This window comes from Argopecten irradians, chromosome 6, assembly GCF_041381155.1.
Source record: "Argopecten irradians isolate NY chromosome 6, Ai_NY, whole genome shotgun sequence".
NCBI lineage: Eukaryota > Metazoa > Mollusca > Bivalvia > Pectinida > Pectinidae > Argopecten > Argopecten irradians.
Window position 1 is genome coordinate 47,890,507 of NC_091139.1, and position 17,820 is coordinate 47,908,326.

A 17,820-nucleotide genomic window follows, 5' to 3' on the forward strand; every position below is an offset into this window, starting at 1 on the left:
ACAAATTTTATTTTATTTAAACATTATTGTTCAAAGCATAAAGCATGGACAATTTTTTTTTTGTATTCTCTTTAGGATCCATTATTAGTTAATACTGTCTAGGACTCATAACAGTCATCTGACCACCTTGCAACACCAACTATTCATACTAAGTATACTGACACTGACAATAATCTTTACTCCATGAAAAACCTTTTGGGAATATATCAATTGGATTAAGTCTGAATCATTTCATGCAAATCTCAGCTGAATTTCTATAGTAAAACTGAACAAGATATTTCATTTTCCAGATGGGAGCTGTAGCGATCTGAGCTGGATCTAAAATGGACCAAGAGGGTCAATATTGCTGACATATTTAAACTCAGCTGGAAATACCAATAAATTGTTTTTAAATTACTAAAGCAAGATAGAGCCAACATTGTACTTCTTGTTTAGGTTTTGTAGGTTCCCTGGCTTGAATACCTCTGAGTATGCAGGGTGATTAAGATTGAAAGTTAGCATTCAATTGCAACAATCTCAGGAGAGGTAGTTATCTTTATTTTTTGTTTGCCGGAACATACAGCAACAATCTCTATTGACTTCTTCACGACAAAAACATTAACTGTCACCAATGATAGGTAGGTGTAACAATACAGACAGTTAAACATACAACACAATCTCTGTCACCAATGATAGGTAGGTGTAACAATAGACAGTTAAACATACAACACAATCTCTGTCACCAATGATAGGTAGGTGTAACAATAGACAGTTAAACATACAACACAATCTCTGTCACCAATGATAGGTAGGTGTAACAATAGAGACAGTTAAACATACAACACAATCTCTGTCACCAATGATAGGTAGGTGTAACAATAGAGACAGTTAAACATACAACACAATCTCTGTCACCAATGATAGGTAGGTGTAACATACAGACAGTTAAACAATACAACACAATCTCTGTCACCAATGATAGGTAGGTGTAACAATAGAGACAGTTAAACATACAACACAATCTCTGTCACCAATGATAGGTAGGTGTAACAATAGAGACAGTTAAACATACAACACAATCTCTGTCACCAATGATAGGTAGGTGTAACAATACAGACAGTTAAAACATACAACACAATCTCTGTCACCAATGATAGGTAGGTGTAACAATATAGACAGTTAAACATACAACACAATCTCTGTCATGATAATGATAGAGACAGGTAGGTGTGTAGAGACAGTTAAACATACAACATCTCTGTCACCAATGATAGGTAGGTGTAACAATAGAGACAGTTAAACATACAACACAATCTCTGTCACCAATGATAGGTAGGTGTTAACATACAGACAGTTAAACATACAACACAATCTCTGTCACCAATGATAGGTAGGTGTAACAATAGAGACAGTTAAACATACAACACAATCTCTGTCACCAATGATAGGTAGGTGTAACAATAGAGACAGTGAAACATACAACACAATCTCTGTCACCAATGATAGGTAGGTGTAACAATAGAGACAGTTAAACATACAACACAATCTCTGTCACCAATGATAGGTAGGTGTAACAATAGAGACAGTTAAACATACAACACAATCTCTGTCACATCAATGATAGGTAGGTGTAACAATAGAGACAGTTAAACATACAACACAATCTCTGTCACCAATGATAGGTAGGTGTAACATAGAGACAGTTAAACATACAACACAATCTCTGTCACCAATGATAGGTAGGGTGTAACATAGAGACAGTTAAACATACAACACAATCTCTGTCACCAATGATAGGTAGGTGTAACAATAGACAGTTAAACATACAACACAATCTCTGTCACCAATGATAGGTAGGTGTAACAATAGAGACAGTTAAACATACAACACAATCTCTGTCACCAATGATAGGTAGGTGTAACAATAGAGACAGTTAAAACATACAACACAATCTCTGTCACCAATGATAGGTAGGTGTAACAATAGAGACAGTTAAACATACAACACAATCTCTGTCACCAATGATAGGTAGGTGTAACAATAGAGACAGTTAAACATACAACACAATCTCTGTCACCAATGATAGGTAGGTGTAACAATAGAGACAGTTAAACATACAACACAATCTCTGTCACCAATGATAGGTAGGTGTAACAATAGAGACAGTTAAACATACAACACAATCTCTGTCACCAATGATAGGTAGGTGTAACAATAGACAGTTAAACATACAACACAATCTCTGTCACCAATGATAGGTAGGTGTAACAATAGAGACAGTTAAACATACAACACAATCTCTGTCACCAATGATAGGTAGGTGTAACAATAGAGACAGTTAAACATACAACACAATCTCTGTCACCAATGATAGGTAGGTGTAACAATAGAGACAGTTAAACATACAACACAATCTCTGTCACCAATGATAGGTAGGTGTAACAATAGACAGTTAAACATACAACACAATCTCTGTCACAATGATAGGGTAGGTGTAACAATAGAGACAGTTAAACATACAACACAATCTCTGTCACCAATGATAGGTAGGTGTAACAATAGAGACAGTTAAACATACAACACAATCTCTGTCACCAATGATAGGTAGGTGTAACAATAGAGACAGTTAAACATACAACACAATCTCTGTCACCAATGATAGGTAGGTGTAACAATAGAGACAGTTAAACATACAACACAATCTCTGTCACCAATGATAGGTAGGTGTAACAATAAGACAGTTAACATACAACACAATCTCTGTCACCAATGATAGGTAGGTGTAACAATAGAGACAGTTAAACATACAACACAATCTCTGTCACCAATGATAGGTAGGTGTAACATATAGACAGTTAAACATACAACACAATCTCTGTCACCAATGATAGGTAGGTGTAACAATAGAGACAGTTAAACATACAACACAATCTCTGTCACCAATGATAGGTAGGTGTAACAATACAGACAGTTAAACATACAACACAATCTCTGTCACCAATGATAGGTAGGTGTAACAATAGAGACAGTTAAACATACAACACAATCTCTGTCACCAATGATAGGTAGGTGTAACAATAGAGACAGTTAAACATACAACACAATCTCTGTCACCAATGATAGGTAGGTGTAACAATATAGACAGTTAAACATACAACACAATCTCTGTCCAATGATAGGTAGGTGTAACAATAGAGACAGTTAAACATACAACACAATCTCTGTCACCAATGATAGGTAGGTGTAACAATAGAGACAGTTAAACATACAACACAATCTCTGTCACCAATGATAGGTAGGTGTAACAATAGAGACAGTTAAACATACAACACAATCTCTGTCACCAATGATAGGTAGGTGTAACAATAGAGACAGTTAAACATACAACACAATCTCTGTCACCAATGATAGGTAGGTGTAACAATAGAGACAGTTAAACATACAACACAATCTCTGTCACCAATGATAGGTAGGTGTAACAATAGAGACAGTTAAACATACAACACAATCTCTGTCACCAATGATAGGTAGGTGTAACAATAGAGACAGTTAAACATACAACACAATCTCTGTCACCAATGATAGGTAGGTGTAACAATAGAGACAGTTAAACATACAACACAATCTCTGTCACCAATGATAGGTAGGTGTAACAATAGACAGTTAAACATACAACACAATCTCTGTCACCAATGATAGGTAGGTGTAACAATAGAGACAGTTAAACATACAACACAATCTCTGTCACCAATGATAGGTAGGTGTAACAATAGACAGTTAAACATACAACACAATCTCTGTCACCAATGATAGGTAGGTGTAACAATAGAGACAGTTAAACATACAACACAATCTCTGTCACCAATGATAGGTAGGTGTAACAATAGACAGACAGTTAAACATACAACACAATCTCTGTCACCAATGATAGGTAGGTGTAACAATAGAGACAGTTAAACATACAACACAATCTCTGTCACCAATGATAGGTAGGTGTAACAATAGAGACAGTTAAACATACAACACAATCTCTGTCACCAATGATGGGTAGGTGTAACAATAGAGACAGTTAAACATACAACACAATCTCTGTCACCAATGATAGGTAGGTGTAACAATAGAGACAGTTAAACATACAACACAATCTCTGTCACCAATGATAGGTAGGTGTAACAATAGAGACAGTTAAACATACAACACAATCTCTGTCACCAATGATAGGTAGGTGTAACAATAGAGACAGTTAAACATACAACACAATCTCTGTCACCAATGATAGGTAGGTGTAACAATAGAGACAGTTAAACATACAACACAATCTCTGTCACCAATGATAGGTAGGTGTAACAATAGAGACAGTTAAACATACAACACAATCTCTGTCACCAATGATAGGTAGGTGTAACAATAGAGACAGTTAAACATACAACACAATCTCTGTCACCAATGATAGGTAGGTGTAACAATAGAGACAGTTAAACATACAACACAATCTCTGTCACCAATGATAGGTAGGTGTAAACAATAGACAGTTAAACATACAACACACAATCTCTGTCACCAATGATAGGTAGGTGTAACAATAGAGACAGTTAAACATACAACACAATCTCTGTCACCAATGATAGGTAGGTGTAACAATAGACAGTTAAACATACAACACAATCTCTGTCACCAATGATAGGTAGGTGTAACATACAGACAGTTAAACATACAACACAATCTCTGTCACCAATGATAGGTAGGTGTAACAATAAGACAGTTAAACATACAACACAATCTCTGTCACCAATGATAGGTAGGTGTAACAATAGAGACAGTTAAACATACAACACAATCTCTGTCACCAATGATAGGTAGGTGTAACAATAGAGACAGTTAAACATACAACACAATCTCTGTCACCAATGATAGGTAGGTGTAACAATAGAGACAGTTAAACATACAACACAATCTCTGTCACCAATGATAGGTAGGTGTAACAATAGAGACAGTTAAACATACAACACAATCTCTGTCACCAATGATAGGTAGGTGTAACAATAGAGACAGTTAAACATACAACACAATCTCTGTCACCAATGATAGGTAGGTGTAACAATAGAGACAGTTAAACATACAACACAATCTCTGTCACCAATGATAGGTAGGTGTAACAATATAGACAGTTAAACATACAACACAATCTCTGTCACCAATGATAGGTAGGTGTAACAATAGACAGTTAAACATACAACACAATCTCTGTCACCAATGATAGGTAGGTGTAACATAGACAGTTAAACATACAACACAATCTCTGTCACCAATGATAGGTAGGTGTAACAATAGAGACAGTTAAACATACAACACAATCTCTGTCACCAATGATAGGTAGGTGTAACAATAGACAGTTAAACATACAACACAATCTCTGTCACCAATGATAGGTAGGTGTAACAATAGACAGTTAAACATACAACACAATCTCTGTCACCAATGATAGGTAGGTGTAACAATAGAGACAGTTAAACATACAACACAATCTCTGTCACCAATGATAGGTAGGTGTAACAATAGAGACAGTTAAACATACAACACAATCTCTGTCACCAATGATAGGTAGGTGTAACAATAGAGACAGTTAAACATACAACACAATCTCTGTCACCAATGATAGGTAGTGTTAACAAGAGACAGTTAAACATACAACACAATCTCTGTCACCAATGATAGGTAGGTGTAACAATAGAGACAGTTAAACATACAACACAATCTCTGTCACCAATGATAGGTAGGTGTAACAATAGAGACAGTTAAACATACAACACAATCTCTGTCACCAATGATAGGTAGGTGTAACAATAGAGACAGTTAAACATACAACACAATCTCTGTCACCAATGATAGGTAGGTGTAACAATAGACAGTTAAACATACAACACAATCTCTGTCACCAATGATAGGTAGGTGTAACAATAGAGACAGTTAAACATACAACACAATCTCTGTCACCAATGATAGGTAGGTGTAACAATAGACAGTTAAACATACAACACAATCTCTGTCACCAATGATAGGTAGGTGTAACAATAGAGACAGTTAAACATACAACACAATCTCTGTCACCAATGATAGGTAGGTGTAACAATAGAGACAGTTAAACATACAACACAATCTCTGTCACCAATGATAGGTAGGTGTAACATAAGACAGTTAAACATACAACACAATCTCTGTCACCAGATAGGTAGTGTAACAATAGACAGTTAAACATACAACACAATCTCTGTCACCAATGATAGGTAGGTGTAACAATAGAGACAGTTAAACATACAACACAATCTCTGTCACCAATGATAGGTAGGTGTAACAATAGAGACAGTTAAACATACAACACAATCTCTGTCACCAATGATAGGTAGGTGTAACAATAGAGACAGTTAAACATACAACACAATCTCTGTCACCAATGATAGGTAGGTGTAACAATAGAGACAGTTAAACATACAACACAATCTCTGTCACCAATGATAGGTAGGTGTAACAATAGAGACAGTTAAACATACAACACAATCTCTGTCACCAATGATAGGTAGGTGTAACAATAGAGACAGTTAAACATACAACACAATCTCTGTCACCAATGATAGGTAGGTGTAACATACAGACAGTTAAACATACAACACAATCTCTGTCACCAATGATAGGTAGGTGTAACAATAGACAGTTAAACATACAACACAATCTCTGTCACCAATGATAGGTAGGTGTAACAATAGAGACAGTTAAACATACAACACAATCTCTGTCACCAATGATAGGTAGGTGTAACAATAGAGACAGTTAAACATACAACACAATCTCTGTCACCAATGATAGGTAGGTGTAACAATAGAGACAGTTAAACATACAACACAATCTCTGTCACCAATGATAGGTAGGTGTAACATATAGACAGTTAAACATACAACACAATCTCTGTCACCAATGATAGGTAGGTGTAACAATAGAGACAGTTAAACATACAACACAATCTCTGTCACCAATGATAGGTAGGTGTAACAATAGAGACAGTTAAACATACAACACAATCTCTGTCACCAATGATAGGTAGTGTAGGTGTACAACACAAACAATAGTGAGACAGTTAAACATACAACACAATCTCTGTCACCAATGATAGGTAGGTGTAACAATAGAGACAGTTAAACATACAACACAATCTCTGTCACCAATGATAGGTAGGTGTAACAATAGAGACAGTTAAACATACAACACAATCTCTGTCACCAATGATAGGTAGGTGTAACAATAGAGACAGTTAAACATACAACACAATCTCTGTCACCAATGATAGGTAGGTGTAACAATAGAGACAGTTAAACATACAACACAATCTCTGTCACCAATGATAGGTAGGTGTAACAATAGAGACAGTTAAACATACAACACAATCTCTGTCACCAATGATAGGTAGGTGTAACAATAGAGACAGTTAAACATACAACACAATCTCTGTCACCAATGATAGGTAGGTGTAACAATAGAGACAGTTAAACATACAACACAATCTCTGTCACCAATGATAGGTAGGTGTAACAATAGAGACAGTTAAACATACAACACAATCTCTGTCACCAATGATAGGTAGGTGTAACAATAGAGACAGTTAAACATACAACACAATCTCTGTCACCAATGATAGGTAGGTGTAACAATAGAGACAGTTAAACATACAACACAATCTCTGTCACCAATGATAGGTAGGTGTAACAATAGAGACAGTTAAACATACAACACAATCTCTGTCACCAATGATAGGTAGGGTGTAACAATAGAGACAGTTAAACATACAACACAATCTCTGTCACCAATGATAGGTAGGTGTAACAATAGAGACAGTTAAACATACAACACAATCTCTGTCACCAATGATAGGTAGGTGTAACAATAGAGACAGTTAAACATACAACACAATCTCTGTCACCAATGATAGGTAGGTGTAACAAAGACAGTTAAACATACAACACAATCTCTGTCACCAATGATAGGTAGGTGTAACAATAGAGACAGTTAAACATACAACACAATCTCTGTCACCAATGATAGGTAGGTGTAACAATAGACAGTTAAACATACAACACAATCTCTGTCACCAATGATAGGTAGGTGTAACAATAGAGACAGTTAAACATACAACACAATCTCTGTCACCAATGATAGGTAGGTGTAACAATAGAGACAGTTAAACATACAACACAATCTCTGTCACCAATGATAGGTAGGTGTAACAATAGAGACAGTTAAACATACAACACAATCTCTGTCACCAATGATAGGTAGGTGTAACAATAGACAGTTAAACATACAACACAATCTCTGTCACCAATGATAGGTAGGTGTAACAATACAGACAGTTAAACATACAACACAATCTCTGTCACCAATGATAGGTAGGTGTAACAATAGACAGTTAAACATACAACACAATCTCTGTCACCAATGATAGGTAGGTGTAACAATAGACAGTTAAACATACAACACAATCTCTGTCACCAATGATAGGTAGGTGTAACAATAGAGACAGTTAAACATACAACACAATCTCTGTCACCAATGATAGGTAGGTGTAACAATAGAGACAGTTAAACATACAACACAATCTCTGTCACCAATGATAGGTAGGTGTAACAATAGAGACAGTTAAACATACAACACAATCTCTGTCACCAATGATAGGTAGGTGTAACAATAGAGACAGTTAAACATACAACACAATCTCTGTCACCAATGATAGGTAGGTGTAACAATAGTAGACAGTTAAACATACAACACAATCTCTGTCACCAATGATAGGTAGGTGTAACAATAGAGACAGTTAAACATACAACACAATCTCTGTCACCAATGATAGGTAGGTGTAACAATAGAGACAGTTAAACATACAACACAATCTCTGTCACCAATGATAGGTAGGTGTAACAATAGAGACAGTTAAACATACAACACAATCTCTGTCACCAATGATAGGTAGGTGTAACAATAGAGACAGTTAAACATACAACACAATCTCTGTCACCAATGATAGGTAGGTGTAACAATAGAGACAGTTAAACATACAACACAATCTCTGTCACCAATGATAGGTAGGTGTAACAATAGAGACAGTTAAACATACAACAACACAATCTCTGTCACCAATGATAGGTAGGTGTAACAATAGAGACAGTTAAACATACAACACAATCTCTGTCACCAATGATAGGTAGGTGTAACAATAGGACAGTTAAACATACAACACAATCTCTGTCACCAATGATAGGTAGGTGTAACAATAGAGACAGTTAAACATACAACACAATCTCTGTCACCAATGATAGGTAGGTGTAACATAGAGACAGTTAAACATACAACACAATCTCTGTCACCAATGATAGGTAGGTGTAACAATAGAGACAGTTAAACATACAACACAATCTCTGTCACCAATGATAGGTAGGTGTAACAAGAGACAGTTAAACATACAACACAATCTCTGTCACCAATGATAGGTAGGTGTAACAATAGAGACAGTTAAACATACAACACAATCTCTGTCACCAATGATAGGTAGGTGTAACAATAGAGACAGTTAAACATACAACACAATCTCTGTCACCAATGATAGGTAGGTGTAACATACAGACAGTTAAACATACAACACAATCTCTGTCACCAATGATAGGTAGGTGTAACATACAGACAGTTAAACATACAACACAATCTCTGTCACCAATGATAGGTAGGTGTAACATAGAGACAGTAAACAACAACACAATCTCTGTCACCAATGATAGGTAGGTTAACAATAGACAGTAAACATACAACACAATCTCTGTCACCAATGATAGGTAGGTGTAACAATAGAGACAGTAAACATACAACACAATCTCTGTCACCAATGATAGGTAGGTGTAACAAGAGACAGTTAAACATACAACACAATCTCTGTCACCAATGATAGGTAGGTGTAACAATAGAGACAGTTAAACATACAACACAATCTCTGTCACCAATGATAGGTAGGTGTAACATAGAGACAGTTAAACATACAACACAATCTCTGTCACCAATGATAGGTAGTTGTAACAATAGACAGTTAAACAAACAACACAATCTCTGTCAACAGTGATAGGTAGGTTTTAATTACCTGTTGTACTGACAATAAGCTGAATGTCTTAATTACCTGTTGTACTGACAGTAAACTGAATGTTTTAATTACCTGTTGTACCGACAGTAAGCTGAATGTTTTAATTACCTGTTGTAATTACAGTAAACTGAATGTTTTAATTACCTGTTGTACCGACAGTAAGCTGAATGTTTTAATTACCTGTTGTAATTACAGTAAGCTGAATGTTTTGATTACCTGTGGTACTGACAGTAAGCTGAATATTTTAATTACCTGTTGTACCAACAGTAAGCTGAATGTTTTGATTACCTGTTGTACTGGCAGTAAGCTGAATATTTTAATTGCCTGTTGTACTGACAGTAAGCTGAATATTTTAATTACCTGTTGTACAAGTTCCCAGAGACGGCCAGGTGTAGCCACTACAATTTCTGGACATTTCTTTAGCACTCTCAGTTGTTTGTCCATAGATAGTCCCCCGACAACTGTAACCACCTACAACCAACCACATCACAACTGTAACCACCTACAACCAACCACATCACTACATGTTACAATTAAAACTTAATGGTCTACCAGAACTCTATCTATTGAATTAAGAAAGCTGAAGGAGTCCAAACGTGTCAGAGATTGTAAAGATACTGTCAATTGGCCTTTTGCTTGAAGGACCTTTTTAACAGGTCTTTTGGTCAGATTTCTGATCAGATAAATTGTAAAAACCTCAAACCTGTTTACAAAGACCACCGAAGGGACCTAATGTATTTTACAGCCAAGTGATCTTCAAACACAGTGGTGCAAACTGTGTTGAAATTGACCATTTGGAAGCCTGAAAAGTAGTCTTATTTAGCAGGTAGTTTTCAATGATAGTCTGATGTAGTGGCTTCAGCAGGTTTGGCTGTATCTTTATTTGATCCCACAGGAACCTTGGCATCCACAAAAGTATGATCTTAGGTGTCTGACAATGTTAAGAGGGATATTTTTTTTTTTTTGCTTTTCTCCTTTTCTTCCCTCTCCCTTTCAAAAAGTGAATACACGTACATAAAATATGCTCACATTAATGTCAAATTTAATAAGGTCACCCTCTGCCATATTGTGCTTGGACTTGTTCCAAAATGAATAAGTATGAGGAAGCTAATCCTCTTTAGTACTTTTTGAAACAAGAGGCCCATGGGCCTTAACAGTCACCTGATATTTGATAAAAATTAATTATGTAATTTACTAGCCAACTGATGTCTTCTTCACGAAATAGGAACATACATGTACGTACATCTGCTAAGTCTACATTCAAGGTTTCATTAAGCTTGGTGTATACTTACTCACATTACCGTGTTCATAAGGTTCAATCATTATTGTTGCAAAGGGCAATAACTCCATTAATAAGTTAGAGTCAAATCAAGTTAACTTTCAAAGTTGTTCGAGATATTTCCAATGTTAGTCTATCTGCAAAGTTTTCATTAAGCGTGGATCATATTTACTCAAGTTAACCTGTTCACAAGATTCAATAATTATAATCACAAAGGGCAATAACTCTAAATAATTGTAAGTTACAATTGAATCAAGCTGATTTTCAAACTCGTCCGAGATCTTTCCAATGTTATTCTACATAAAAAGTTTCATTAAGCTCCAGATATTGGAATACAATCTGGCTCTCTTTAAATGATAAAATAATCGATAGAAAAATTAAGGATTTCCAATGGAGAAGTTATCATTTCAGAATTTTAACAACTGAATATAAACTTAAATTAAGCAAAAATCAAATGGTCTATGTAATCTATGTAAGAATGAAGAAGAAACACAATATTACCTTTTTTGTAATTGTTTTTTCAATGAATCAATTTGGAACAAAGAATAATGCTTAATGAAACCTTATTATGTTAGAAATTCTACAATAAATCTGATTGTGTTCAAAATCGTAGCATGTGTAAATTAATCCAGTTGCTCTTAGTGGAAAATATGAAAAAGGTTATAATTATGTAGACATACACTGTGTGTGCCTAAAGTTGCTTTTAATACACAATAATGTATTTATTGTGACATTGATCACAGTATATTTTGTATAAGATTGTCAGGTAATAAGAGAATGTACTGACTTTTTGTATTCAGGCCAAAACTTGCACTGACCTGCATATAAGTTCTTTATTACAAAATATAAGTTGTGAACAGTTTACTGCTTACATGACTCTGCCTAGTTTTATGTACTGTATAATCAGTATTGGTCAGTGTTCAATGATTTTTATTTCATTCCAAGAGCTGCACTGACCTTGATATCTGTGTGTTTAACAACACGAAGAAGGTGGTTCTTCACTTGTACTGCCAGTTCACGTGTAGGCTCCAAGACCAGAGCTAGTGGTGGCTTCTGAGGAACTTTAGGGGCCTTCACTTGCTCAAACTCTGCTAGGATATCGGAGAAATCAGCATTGTCTATGACCTTGACACATCCAATTCCATCATCCTGGAAATAAGGTATGAAGAACAAGTATGTTCAGAACAGTAAACACTATTTTTTATCTCTAATAAACAAAATGTTATATAATAACCATTACTCTATTGACATTGTTTACCAAGATTTAATATCATATTACCTGTTGAATATTTATTGTAAGGCCACACCAAATTAATTTGTAGTTCGTCGTGAGCAGCGCACGTAATTTATCGGGTTCGAGAAAAAAATATAAAAAAATGTGACCGCATGCCAAAAAATATCCGGATTTATTTTCCGTCAGCTGACTTATTTAGTGCTTTACCGGCACTTGTAGACGCTTTAATTACATTGCGGAAAGGGAGACAGTAAAGGTTTTTTCTGATATAGATGAATGAACTGCGAAAAATGGCGGGTAAGGAGAAAAAACTGAGGGAACAATCGTATTTACCAACATTTTTTTTAACTTTTAACGTTTAATTTTTGAATGATGAATGATGAGTGATGAACGTCCATAGTGACCCAGCATCCTTGATGTTATTTGATCGCGATTGCGGCCGAAAATGAAACGTTTGTGGACCTTTTCGTATTGTTGACATTCATCTGTTCACTCTCATAATCTTCACTCTCAGCACTTTTTTTCGATTATGGGTGTCTTGATTGTTAGTGTCGGGAAGGCTAAACAAGTTTGATGTTGAACACGGCTATCGAGGCCGAAAATGATGAAACTTTTGTTGATCTTTTTAGTCGTCTTGTTGACATCAATTTGAGTAAAATCACTAATGCTGCATCGGACATGAGATTAGATGACATTCAAGCGATCAAGATATCCACAAACCAGTCAAGACATGACTCGATTGAAATTTTACAAAATAGAAACAACACAGATATTCATTATTTAACTGTCGGTGATGATATTGAGACTGTTTTGTTTGAAATTTACATGTAACGGTTGCTTCTGAATGTACATACTAGTCTGCATTAAGATTTTTTTATCACTTAATATTGTACCAATCATTTCTTTTGAACATTGTTTTTAATACAGAATCATGAATCGGTAAACATTTTTCATTTCATCCATATCATTTGCTTAAAGCAAGTCGATAATGAAGCTATAGTCAAAACCTGACAACTGAATTTTTCACAATAAGCCATTCTTCTATCATTTGAATCTCATGAATCATAATTTTTATTTATTGCGCAAAAGTAAATGATTTTCCTGGTAAATTGCATTAATTAGATTTTCAATTGAAAGTTTGTGTTCATTCTGACATTTTTGACAATAATACATATATTGAACCTATGTCTTTGATATTCATGGATGAGTGCATGCATTAAATTACTGGATAGTTTGGAAAATCATTGGTATCTTTGATGTAGAAAATGCCTTTATATACATGTAGTTATGTTACACTTTAAAAAATTATGGTAGGTGATGTTACATGTATCTGATGGTGGAAAAGAAATTTACAAAATCTAGTCAACTTTGGTGTAACTTAAATGTACATGTGTGATTGTTCTAATGATATGTTTAACAAAATATGCTTTTTTGTTTTAACTGCATGGTCAGATAGATCTTTTTTGTTTTAATGCTCTTTTTAACTGGTCAGATAAATCATTGTGGTTTTTTTTGGTTTTTTTTTAATCAAAATTTACATTGTTGTTTTAAATATACAGAAGTATCCAGGATGATTGAAAAACACAGTAAACAGGTTTATCAGTGGTTTTTCTTTTTTATAAATATTTGCTTCCATGGTTTGAAAAAAAAAATATCGCTCACTCGACTTTGACCTAAAAATCCTTGATTTCAAATTTTTTTAAAAACAAAAAAAAAATTTGCTCGCTCGCTCCATTTTTTCCTTTCAATTTCCCAAAGAACTACAAATTAATTTGGTGTGGCCTAATGTTTTATTTGACATGTCTGTTAAGATCTTACCTCAGCATATTCTTTTTCTTCACTCCCTAATTCTTCTTCCTCCATTTCGTCACTTTCTTCTGTTTCCTCCTCTTTCACTTCATCATCACTTTCCTCTTCATCATCAGTATAAGATTTATCAAATTCTATTTTCTCACTTTCTTCATCAAAGTCTATTGTTTCATCACCAAGTTCAATATCATTGTCTGTTTCTTTCCTCATTTCTATGTGGAGATTATCCTCTAATTCTCTGTCTGAACCACTATCCTCCTCCTCCTCCTCCTCCTCCTCCTCCTCATCATCATCATCATCATCATCATCATCATCATCATCATCATCATCATCATCATCATCATCATCCTCATCATCATCATCATCATCATCATCAGTATGCTTTTTCTTCCTATTTCTTTCTCCCTGTTTAACTTTCAATATCTTGTCTATCATTGGGATTCCAAATGCAAGTGTCTTGCCACTCCCCTAGACAAGCAACAATAAATCAATATATTGTAGTAATTTATCTTATATGAAACCTTCTCATTACACTTAGCCATGACATTTGTTTGTCTTGCATTTTCTCTTTGAAATTCAATTGCTTGATTTCTTATTAACATATGTTTGAATACTAGCTTAACATAAGTCAATATGTATACATACATGAGCACATTTTACATATTTCATAATATTTACACTTGCTAGGCTTGGTCACTATACGCTAATACTAGCCGATTTTGTTTACCATAACTGCATGGTAACATTGAACTTTGAACTTGCGTAAGGAAATGTTCTGTGCAACGTAAAAGGACTACTTTTTTTAAAAAGTAACACATGGCTTTGTTTACATTTTGACGCAACATTACGTATGTATTGTTGTTTTTCATAGAATTTTGGAAAAATGTAAACAATATATACATGTTTTATATTTATATATGATTCAAACAATTTTTAAATTAACAATTGTATAAAGAAACGGAAAAATATCCCGACCGGGGCGACGTGCTTTCATTTTTGTTAAAAATGATGGATGTCAAATGTAAACATTACCTCTGTGCCTATGTTCGTCCTACGATCGAGTCTTTGGAGTAGACTGGTGTGAGACCCTCTGATAGAGGTCAGCTATAAACATATCCTCTTGTCTTTGTTCTTTGAGTATTTAATCATGTGTATTATAAAACATGCACCGCTAATAATCCAAGTGTTGACAGTTCCGCGTCACCACAAATACATTATATCCATCGAACACAAGTGAATTTGTTTCATCTATCGATGGCGATATGGATCTAAGCGTAGATTATATAATCACATGGCTCCCAAGGATGTAAAACCGTCAAGTCAGACGACAATTCAAACACATTGAGTTACTTGAAAATCGGTGTCCGACAACTTCGGCAAACTCCAGTGTGTAAGCGTGCGTCAGCTTCGCCTCGCTGCACAATACAGTAACGGTCACCGAGTCCACACATATGGCCGTGTACAAATTCTTTATGTTATTACGCTATATATTAACTTTTAGCAAAATTGAATATATATTTAAAGTTCTGATCTGATTAAATAAAATTATCTATGAAATTTACTTTGTTTGTCATGTTTATTTTACACTAAAATATTGAACTTTTTTGTCGTCGCGGATGAATAATTCTACCTTACGTGAAGCGTCATCATTCGCTGTTCAATTGAGTAAGCTCCTCCCACTTTTGACCGACTTTTATTGAATAATTACATCAATTTCAAATGACGATTTTATTGCATAAAATATAAATAAAAAGTCGTGTCAGTGTAAATATAGGGATTGGATTTCGTTTTTATGTTAACCATGCTTTTATGGAGCAATTCCATACAAGCATGGTTAACATAAAAACGAAATCCAATCCCTATATGATGCATCATTAAAGAAAATGTGCTGTAATCATATAATAAAAGCATCATTTTGAATGTCGGCCTGTTACGAGTACTCAAATAAACCTTTAACGAGTTAAGAGTACTATAAAATCTCAAATCTCACTCATTTGTTCTGTTTTACTCACAAAGGATGACACTTCATCTTCTTACGATATGTTCACATCAGCAACATGTTTACAAGCAACATTATGGCAATTTTTATTCCCCTTTACTGTATTTCAAGAACTGATTATATATGGTGTATATTTTCACTAATGATAAGTTGTATACAATGGTTTGGTTTGGTTTTATTAGTTTAACGTCCTATTAACAGCCAGGGTCATGTAATGACGTGCCAGGTTTATTGGTGGAGGAAAGCTGGAGTACCCGGAGAAAAACCACTGACCAGCGGTCAGTACCTGGCAACTGCCCCACGTGGGATTCGAACTCGCGACCCAGAGGTGGAGGGCTTGTGGTGATATGTCGAGACATCTTAACCACTCGGCCACCGCGGCCCCTGTATACAATGACATAAGACGCTGTCCGAATGAAGACTACGCCACTCTTTTGTATTTCCTATTGCGAATGTGCAGAAAAACAACATGTGTGATGGATATGCTCAGTTAAGTCAGCTTGTCCAATGTTAACTACTAAATTACAGATGAATTAATGTTTAAATTGCTTAAAATAACGAAGAATACATCTTTCACAAATATAATGATAACATCAAATTTCCCTTGATCTGCAGATCTCCCAATATGTACAACAACGGTAAATGTATAACTCATGAAGTTGATGTACATTCATATCGTTATGAATAAAAATGTATATAATTATACCGATATTATATGTTGATTACCAGGGTACAGATTGGTTAGTAAGATTTAGGTACTCCGAAACCAAAATTTAAGAGTACCCAATTGATGTGACACCCTATATGTACATCAAACTTAGAGTCTAAGTGGCTCCCACTATATCCAGTCGTCACCCTATATATACATCAAACTTACAGTCTCAGTGGCTCCTACTATATCCAGTCGTCACCCTATATGTACATCAAACTTACAGTCTCAGTGGCTCCCACTATATCCAGTCGTCACCCTATATGTACATCAAACTTAGAGTCTAAGTGGCTCCCACTATATCCAGTCGTCATCCTATATATACATCAAACTTACAGTCTCAGTGGCTCCCACTATATCCAGTCGTCACCCTATATGTACATCAAACTTAGAGTCTAAGTGGCTCCCACTATATCCAGTCGTCACCCTATATGTACATCAAACTTACAGTCTCAGTGGCTCCCACTATATCCAGTCGTCATCCTATATATACATCAAACTTACAGTCTCAGTGGCTCCCACTATATCCAGTCGTCACCCTATATATACATCAAACTTACAGTCTCAGTGGCTCCCACTATATCCAGTCGTCACCCTATATATACATCAAACTTACAGTCTCAGTGGCTCCCACTATATC

The 17,820-nt window shown here is 35.3% G+C and overlaps 1 protein-coding gene across 1 annotated transcript in view; it reads right to left on the bottom strand.

Annotated features, from left to right (window-relative positions):
- The window catches only part of LOC138326575 (ATP-dependent RNA helicase DDX24-like), a 72,919-nt gene that overhangs the window by 31,153 nt on the left and 23,946 nt on the right, over positions 1 to 17,820 (bottom strand). The window contains exons 6-9 of the mRNA XM_069272674.1: positions 14,482 to 14,940; positions 12,387 to 12,578; positions 10,367 to 10,621; positions 141 to 192 (exon numbers count right to left, since the gene is read on the bottom strand). Of these exons, the coding sequence (XP_069128775.1) occupies positions 141 to 192; positions 10,367 to 10,621; positions 12,387 to 12,578; positions 14,482 to 14,940 (958 nt within the window). The remainder of the gene's footprint in view (positions 1 to 140; positions 193 to 10,366; positions 10,622 to 12,386; positions 12,579 to 14,481; positions 14,941 to 17,820) is intronic.